General features: G+C 35.2%; 1 protein-coding gene across 1 annotated transcript; it reads right to left on the reverse strand.

Annotated features, from left to right (window-relative positions):
- Positions 1–1,499: 1,499 nt before the first annotated feature.
- Positions 1,500–5,664, reverse strand: LOC108489966 (nuclear/nucleolar GTPase 2). The gene is made up of 11 exons (XM_017794737.2): positions 5,275–5,664; positions 4,833–4,966; positions 4,569–4,698; positions 4,302–4,462; positions 3,880–3,981; positions 3,657–3,761; positions 3,216–3,344; positions 2,744–2,884; positions 2,553–2,653; positions 2,195–2,252; positions 1,500–2,097 (listed from the first exon to the last, which is right to left on the reverse strand). Exons 1-11 carry the CDS (start codon positions 5,504–5,506, stop codon positions 1,723–1,725), a joined length of 1,668 nt encoding a protein of 555 aa, XP_017650226.1. The 5' UTR covers positions 5,507–5,664; the 3' UTR covers positions 1,500–1,722.
- Positions 5,665–9,682: the final 4,018 nt, after the last annotated feature.

Genomic DNA, 9,682 nt, shown 5'->3' on the forward strand with positions numbered 1-9,682 from the left:
ATCCTTATACCTAACATGCAAAGTTATCAGACTTACTGGGAGATGGAACACCTCTACGTCATCCAAGAATCTACGTTATCCAAGAATCCTTAGCTTCCAGATCACATAAGAAAAACAACCAACAATAACCTTTAATACTTAAAAGGAAAAAAACAAAAGAAGTAAAGAATTACTTTGAAAGAAGAGGAACCTCTCACGAACTTTTCTCACACACATATACATATATAATCCACTTCCGTTTAGTAGAACTTGACAAATATCCTGAAATTTCATAATATACCCTTCATAATGGCCTATAAAATCCGAAGGAAACATAAATGAAAATCTTTTCCATGTCATTTGTCCAATCAGTTTAGTTAGTTTATAACCAAATCTAGTTATTGAGACTTACCCTTCACGGTATTTAAACAAACTAAGCGTAATACACCTTTGGCGGTTACTTATACAAAGCTTACTTTTCCCTTTTTTATTGTTAACTCTTTCTTTTACTAAAGAACACGTCAAAGACTAAGTCCTAATATACTTCCTTGGGTGGATACTCAATTCACCCAAAATATTAATTTGCCAAAAGCTATAATTTGGTGAATTTGCCAAAAGCTATAATTTGGTGAACTAACTTCTGTAGTGCGCCAGAACAAACATCTTCTCATCTACGTGCCTAAAATTCAAGTTATCCAAATTTGGGGTGTGACATGCTGATTTACACGATTAGTTAGTTCAATTTGTGTACAAGCTAACAATTGCAAGTTTCAACAAAAATATAGTGGGAGTTGTTAGCATTTGGGAAACTAATGACTTAAAAGATGTAATGGTTTCTTATTGCTATAGATCAGATTGCTTTCTACGTTTTTTTTTAGATTGATTCTCTTCTTGTTCTGTTTTCTCTCTTTGCAAAAACACCAACACTCAATGTTTCAACAAACAATAGTCACTACTTCTGAGATTTTCTTTTTTTCTCTCTGAATTTAGCAATGGAACATAAATTAGAGGTTCTTTTCATCTCATTAATGGTGGTCTTTTTTTTTTTTTTTTTGCTTCCTCGAATTAGGTTCTTTTACTTCGATGTCCAATTTAAGTTCATGTTCAGGAAGACAAGAATCAAGAAAATGTTCAGGAAGACAAGAATCCGGAGCAGGCCACCGTATTTGAACAGGTGAAGTAGAAACTAAGTTAGCTTTGAGTTAGCTTTGTTTTAGAAGCTCATTCATTGGCTATCTTGTACCCAGATTTTCATTTTCTTTAAAATACTGGCTTTCGGCCCTTTGCTTCTGACATTGTTTTTGACATATTCAAACAAGATTACAGGACAAGATAGCTCCCGAACATAGTACTTTAGCATACATTGTATATTGTTTAATGTTTACTTGGGTTGCTGAAATTAATGAGCAATAGCAAATTGAACCACAAAGTTCAGAGGACGATGAAGCTAAGCGTTTAACACTTCAGGCCCTAATACGTACAAATATACAATCACAAATGGACGCTAGAGAATCGAACCATTCTCAATTACTTCATTTTTTTTATTGAGATAAAACAAATTGCTCATAATAAAATATTAAGAAATTTTCTTTTCTTGAATTACAACGAAAAAACATAAATTTAATTTAACTTGGTCAAATGTTTTTCATATTAAGAAGGGAAAAGAAAAACATATTCCAGTTACAATGACCAAGCCCTAACTACCAAAAATCGAGCCTTCCATCTTTTTCCAAAACAAAATGTCTATGCTTCATCTGAGCTACTACCTTCAATCTCATCATCATCATCATCATCATCGCAGGCTCCATCTTCACCAACCATATCACTATCAGGTACCTGGTTGGTTGCGTCACCGGTGAGTTCATTGTCACTGAAGAGATCAGTTTTAACAGGTACACTTTTCTGCTGCTGGAACAACATTACATTTGCAATGGCTTTAAGTGCAGCGTCAGCTTGATTATTATCAGCCACGGCATCCTTGTCTATCCCATGCACAGTGGGTTCATCTGACGAATCATCAGCTTCTTGTTTCGGAGGAGGAACAAAGAAGGGTATTCTACCTCTCTGCCAGTCATGAAGGATCATCTTCGCACAAGTAGTCAAATCAGGTTCTCCACCCTACATACAAGCCATTTACAATGCGCGAAATTTAATCTTACTTTATATACTACAGTTATTACTAAATGAGGATTGAAACTTTAGATTAAAAACATACCTTCAAAAGTTTACCAGTTGATTGGCATAGCTGAACTAAGAAGTCATTTTCATCTTCCCTGATAACAGCAAAACAACAAAAATAGCACAAATAAATTGCAACGTCATTGTTGTATGACTATCATCTTAACAGTAGTAAATGGGCACAACACTTAACGAAAATGCCCCAAGGTAGGCCATCATACTTTTAGAAGGCTTTAAGACGCCTCAGATAAAAGAAAAAAGGTGGATAAAGCAATAGTTAACCTTTTTTTTCACCATATGTGATTAAAAAAACTGCATTTAAATCAAATATCAAACAAACAACAATGGGCTCCATACTAAGAATCTATGGAACTAATGACCACAAAGTTACTCACCAGTCCTTTATCTTGTATGCCCTTTCCAAGTGCTCTTTTTTGACACGCTTTAAAACTTCTCCAATGTGTTCAGCAGCATCCTCTAGATTCGTGACGCGTACCTAGAAAAACCAAGAGTTTGATGCTAAGAATCCGTGACATGAATGTAGATGGAAGACACAAACAACAGCAATTAGATGCAAGGAACATACCACACCCTTCAGCACAATATCTGTTTCTGAGTCACTATTCTGGTAAACAACTCCGGGGCAGTCAATTAAGTAAATCCTTTTAGTGAGTGTTATATACTGCCAAACCTTAGTCTCCCCTGGGATGGGAGCAACCTTACAGACCTTCAGAAAATTGAAGAAAACGAATTAAAAAAGCAGAGAGCATTATTTACTCCAATTACCAATTACAAACCATTGACATGAATGCCTGACAGATTAAAGTTCTCATTGTACCAAAATAGAAACATGATCAATGTTCTCGATTAAGGGGCAATGACAGCAAAAGGTCAGGTACAATACAAATCTAAAAATAAGGAACCTAAAATAAATGTATGCATAAGAACACGTGAATACAAAATACATTACATTTTAATATTACCATAATACCGGACTACCAGAACTTAAAGTATAGTGTGCATGAAACAAAGAACGAAAAAGGAGAAAGAAAACTTACATTTTTTGTGCGGAGTGTGTTGATAACTGAAGACTTGCCAACGTTAGGATAACCAATAAATCCAACAGATATTGCTTGCTTGTCACTTTTTAAGCGGGCAAATTGTCTTAGTACCGATAAAAGAGAACCCTACATTTGATGGAAACAGATTTTGATAGAAATTCTAAAACAAAAATCTAAACAATGAATAAACACAGGTAAACATCGAATCAACTAAATATACTGCAATGAACAAATTTCTAAGGAATTACAGGTAAGAATTTCATATTCTGATTAAAAATTGCAACATCATAACATAAAAAGCCACACATAAGTTGGAGGGGCCATAATGCCATAAATTAGCAGCATGAGACATAAATAAGGAAACAAAGGAGATGAAGGTGTAAACACTTTCTATCTATATCCTAAATGTAACAACAATATGAAATGAATTAGAGTTACCTTGCCAAAAGACTTGTTAACACTAGCATGGAATGCTAGAGTTGGATATTCTTTGGATAGAGCTCTAAGCCACCCCTTCGTAGCCCAAGCAGGAACAAGATCACACTGAAAATAGGTATTACCAGCATTTACAAGCAGTTTTGCAGAAAACATCATGGAGTAAAATATAATAATAACAATAACAACAATATTAGAGAAACTTCAACATGAAAATGCAACTTACCTTGTTTAACAGAAGAATCATGTGTTTATGACTGCAATGCTCTTTCAAATGCCTCTCTAAATGATGACATCTGGTGCCCTGTGGGTCCCTAGCATCCAAAACCTGTAATGCAAAAGAAAATTAGAAAACGAAGGCTACTACTGTTTCCTCTTAAAAGAGGGGGCAGAAGTTATGTATTGCCTCACAAAGATACATTCAAAATTTTGAAAGGAACATATCTTTACGTCCAGGTCTATTTTAAAAGTGTTTGACATGTGCCTGACATATGTATGCAGGGAAATGAATTCGAGTAACGTAAGTAAAATTTCCTGAATTTTAGGTGATAAAATAGTTCCAAAAATTCAACAGAAGTAACAAGGAAGAAGAGAAAGTGGGTAAAAGAATTGTTGTTTCTAAGCAACAGAAGATGGACATAGACTGACCTGGACAACAACATCTGATGAGTCTATTACTTTGTAGAGTTCACCCCATATTCGTTTACTTTGACCCTTCTCAAACATAGTGTGCCGAACTAAGTCACGGAACCCATCTGCCTCACCCGCTTCTGCAGAAGTAGAAGCACCATGCTTCTGCTCAAATGCATCTGCGGAGTTGATAAAACAAAATGTGAAACACATAGCTTAAACTACAGTAAGATGCACTTTAAGACTAAAATCCTCATAATAAAAATATTAAAAGTAATAATTTACCTTGAGAACCATCTGCTTTCTTAAGTAAAGACTCATAATCTACAGCTAGGAGCTTTGGCCGCTTCCTCTTTGTCTTAGGTCCAAATGCATTCTCGAAAGGCTCTGTGTCCAGAAGATGAGCTCTAGCTTGCTTCATATACATACATTTTAATCAACAGTACAATAGAATTAGAAGTATCGTTTTTTTTTTCAGTTTTAACTTAAAAGTCATAGCAAATTCTGAAACCCAAATGCCAAAAGGGTTCACTTCCAAAGAATTCATACCTTAGCATGGTCCTTTAAGAGAGATAAGGGCAATTTCTTCTCCTTCAAAATGACATTGTAATTGCTTGACATCCGGCTTTGGAGCTCTTCTCGAAAAAATTCTAGCTCCTTTTGATTCACAACTCGAGTATTCCCTGCAAAAAAGAAAAGATATTTACACTAAGTAAGCTTCATACAAGACCAAAAAAATAGTAATAAAAATAAAACCAAGCCCATTAAATGAAGTTAAGACTTCAGTTAAGGCTCTTTTCTGCATTGCTTTCTCATTCTTATTAGCTTTATTTGATTAACATGATCAAACAATATACAAAAGTTTTCAATTATTCAAAAACATAATTTTCTTATATTCCCAATTTCTAAGAAAAAAACCATATAAGTTAACAAAATTAACAGCTAAAGGGAACTAACTTAAATTAAAAAAAAAAAGTGAGCTTAAGCTTACCGAACCATCGGCGATCAGGTTGGATACGTGTATTCGGTAGTTCTTTAGACTGAAACTCATGACTCAAGATTTTCCCTTTAGCGTTACGCTTGGGCCGTGTGTTGTACATCTTAAGGCGGCGCACCGTGGCGGCGGTTCTTGAATTGTTCTTGCCATCGCTCCGGTTCACGTCTAGCGAGTGCTTAGGTTTACCCGACACGTTTACTTTCCTCTCCGTGTTCTTCTTCGCCATTTTACGATATACTTGAGGGTTTAGTGTGTTTGGCTGCCAAGAAAGTGTCGGAAAGTGGAAAAATGGAAGTATAAGATTTTCTAGGGTTTTGAGAGGCAACACGGAAATTAGACTTTTATATAGTTGGATCTTTTTTAATTGGGTCGGCTGGGTCGGGTTAATGATTCCTTGGGTAAATTCTATAAATAGTCACCCAACTATGAGCATATTTCTATTCTAGTCACTTAAGCTTAAAATTTTCTATTTTTGTCACTAAAGTTTGGACAAATATTTTGCACCTCAGGCTGGGTCAGAGCAAACTCAATTTGAGTAATAAAAATCTTAAATTTAAATCTATTTATAATTAAATATATATTGAATGTTTTATTAATTTTTGAATAGTAAAATGAACTTTTTAGGCTAGTCAAGCTCGACCAAAAAGGGCTTAAGCTTGAAATTTTTTAGAATTGGGCCACAAATCAGCCTGACCTATGGAAAGTTTTACTAACATTATCGAAATTTCATATTTTGATCACTCCTCTATTAAATCATTGTCGAAATATTGGCATAACCTTTTTTTAATACTCAAATATTTACAAATCCTATCAACTAGGTCTTAAATATAATAAATTTAATAAATTTAATCATCTATTTTACACATTCTATCAATTTAGTCTTGACTCTTAAAATTTAAAAATAAAGACTATTTAAAAGTTCAATTTTTTTATAAAAACCAGATAAGATTATGCAAAAATACATTCAATGTAACACCTCTTACCCGTATCCGATGCTGGGACAAGGTACGAGGCATTACCAGACTTAAACAAAAATAGACATGTAAAACCGGGCCATAAAATTTCATCCAATCTAAAACCAATCAAATAAAGTTAAATTGTCCCTATTATGGACTTACGAGGCCCAAAACATATATTATTGGCGGTCCGAGACCAAACCGAGAACATACGGAAATTTTAAGAAAATTTCTAGGTTTATGCTGCACACACTCGTGTGGAGGCATTGCACACACCCATTGAGTTATTGGATTTATTTTCTATTTCGAACCTACAGGGGCTTTCACACGGCTTGGCACAAGCCCGAGTGGTTTTTAGCGAGCATTCTGTTTATGACGTCATCATACAATTTTAAGGCACACGGCCAAGCATACACCCGTGATCAGAGGCCGTGTCTTCCACACGGTTGAGAAACACGGCCGTGTCTCTTCCCATGTGTTTACTACCATGCATTTTAACCTAAAATTCAAGGTGCAGGGGACACACAGCTGAACGACACGCCCGTAGGGTTGTCCATGTGTCACACACGGTCTAGACACACGCCTGTGTGTCTACCCGTGTGGACCACTTAGAGGTTATTCTCCAAGCCTTTAGTCACCCGTAAACAATTATTCACTCCCATATGTTCAATTGCGTACTCCATGATATACTTTGGACACTTAGACATGCGATGTTATAGTATCACTATGACTCTTTTTATACTAATCCATTAATATTCACACAACATTATCTTTTAGTCATTCCACACCAATTTCATGGTTTACCACATTCCATATTATTAATCCATTACGGTTGTTGAATCATGCATCCATATACAAGCAGATAAACAACTATCTACCAAACAAACACATCGACAACACATATACATCTTAACATGCATGCAATGGTAACTTAGGGATACATCCCAATCATTAATATGGACCAACTCACATGGCCATATACAAAAGAATTGATGCCCAAATGAGCCATTATATTTGGCTACTTCAACATGACACATATACACAAAATAGACAAATTTCCTATACATGCCATGGCCAAAATAATTAAACCCTTTTATACCAAAATTTCTTGAAAATAGTGTGATCCGAGCTCCAACATCTCCCGATCCTTCGAACTAGCTTGACGTATCTAAAGGGAATGAAAAAGAGAGGAGAGTAAGCTATAAAGCTTAGTAAGTACACGTATAAATAATTTACATTTTTCAATTATTGATAATCTAAGCACACATACTTATACATTTTGATGCCTTTCATCATGTCATATATATATATATATATATATATACTTACCTCCCATATTCACATGCACATGCTTATCCAAATACATATCTTTTCATGATATCATCATATACTAAGTTCTCATAGAGTTTTAGTACATACCTGTGCCATCTTGCATACATATGGCTTACTTAAATTTTATTTTCGAAATTCATATTACGTTACCCGTTGAACACTTGGAATACGAATCGGACACACGGAAGAAATGCACTGAAGTGCTTGAGAGTAGCCTTGGCTACCTGACAGAATGTGCACCAAAGTGCCTCATATCACAGAATCACATGCCCTCTCAACGGGGGCTACTCGTAGAGCTAAAGAGTATCCAAATACTACTCAGGATACCTAGCACCCGGACCCTAGCATGTATCACATATCAATTGAGCTCATGAAACACATAACTATCGTAATGACATGTCACTTGTATCCTCAACTATTCTTAAGGTTCAAACAGGATTTTAGACTTCCAGACCTTTACCGAGCGTACTCGCATAATTGATTTCTTTCACACGGCCAACGTTTCATATTCATATAGCAAGGCATCAAAACATGTTATACTATTAACATAGCCAAATAAGCATACAAATATCAATAAATCATTTAATAATAATACTTAATGTATTTATTTGCATATGTACTTACCTCGATACAAAATATTAGAAATCGAGCCTAAACCTTGTAAACCGTATTCTTTCCCCAATCAGGGCCCGTATCTCGATTCTCTTGATCTATAATACCAAATTTAGCTCGTTTAATACACACATTACTCAAAACGATCCAAAATTCATACTTGGGTAAAATTACTATTTGACCCTCATACTTAAATATATTTACAATTTAGTCTCTAGGCTCGGATAATGCAATGTATGGGATTTCTTGGTTACCCAAGCCTAGCTGAACATTTTTCATGTTCATAACAGCCCACATTTTCCTTCATTTCAGATTTTTCTACCCTTTTCTACGACTTTTACAAAATAATCCTTAAAGCCCTTTTCATGAAAAACTACATAGTAAAAGTTGTTTACCATCCTTTAAACTCTCATATCCCTCTATAAATCATCAAAACATAAGCTTCTCATGCATGATTAAATTTCTAAACATGAACCCTAGCATGAAATATGGGTAGAAATAGAGAGAGCAAGTTACAAGGATTTCAAAAATACAAAGAACATTAAAAATAGGGCTTGGGAGCACTTACTATTGAGCTTGGAAAGCTTGAAAACCCTAGCTATGGATAACCCTAAAATTTCGGCAGCAACATGGAGAAAATGAGCTGATTTTTTGGCTTCTTTTCCCATTTTATTTCATTAATATACCAAATGACTAAAATGCCCCTATTGCCTTTCTTTCAAAAATTTTCATACAAGCCTATTTTTGTCCAAAAACTTAGAAATTAGGCAAATTGCTCTTTAAGACCTCCTAATTAATAATCCAAAGCAATTTTATACAAATTACTTCTAGAACACAAATTTTGCAACTTATTCAATTTGGTCCCTAATTTCCAATTGGACACCTTATACTTAGAATTTCTTCATGAAACTTTAGCACATGTATATATTTATATTCTAAACCTCGTAACAATCATAAAATCAATATTTTAACGTTGGATTTGTGATCCCAAAACCACTATTTTGACTAGGCCCTATTTTGGGATGTTACATTTCTCCCCCCTTAGGGACTTTCGTCCTCGAAAGGCTTTCCAGTAAACAGGTTCGGATATTGACTTCTCATAGTCTCCTCTGGTTCCCAAGTGGCTTCTTAAGCCCAATGCCTATGCCATAATACCTTCACAAGGGTAATACTGTTGTTCCTTAGTTTTTTAACTTCCCTGGCCAAAATCTTATCCGGTTCCTTACCGTAAGTCATGTCTGGTTGAATTTCAACCTCCGTCGGGTTAATCACATATGAGGGGTCTGATCTATATCTACGTAACATGGATACATGGAACACGTCATGGATCTTTTCCAACTCCACTGGCAAAGCTAAGGCAACCGATCCTATTCTCTTGGTAACCTCATAAAGCCCAATAAAACGAGGAGTTAATTTGCCTTTTCTACCGAATCTTAAAACCTTTTTCCAGGGTGATACCTTTAAGAATACCTTGTCACCCATTTGATACTTAATTTCTTTTC

This window comes from Gossypium arboreum, chromosome 5, assembly GCF_025698485.1.
Source record: "Gossypium arboreum isolate Shixiya-1 chromosome 5, ASM2569848v2, whole genome shotgun sequence".
Classification (NCBI taxonomy): Eukaryota; Viridiplantae; Streptophyta; class Magnoliopsida; order Malvales; family Malvaceae; genus Gossypium; species Gossypium arboreum.

Excerpts from the sequence above, each read along its gene's own strand:
- LOC108489966 (XM_017794737.2), bottom strand. The coding sequence starts at position 5,506 with ATGGCGAAGAAGAACACGGAGAGGAAAGTAAACGTGTCGGGTAAACCT. Across the intron at positions 4,463-4,568 it reads GAAAGCAGATGGTTCTCAAG|ATGCATTTGAGCAGAAGCAT; the intron begins GTAAATTATTAC and ends TCAACTCCGCAG. Across the intron at positions 2,253-2,552 it reads GCATACAAGATAAAGGACTG|GGAAGATGAAAATGACTTCT; the intron begins GTGAGTAACTTT and ends TGCTGTTATCAG.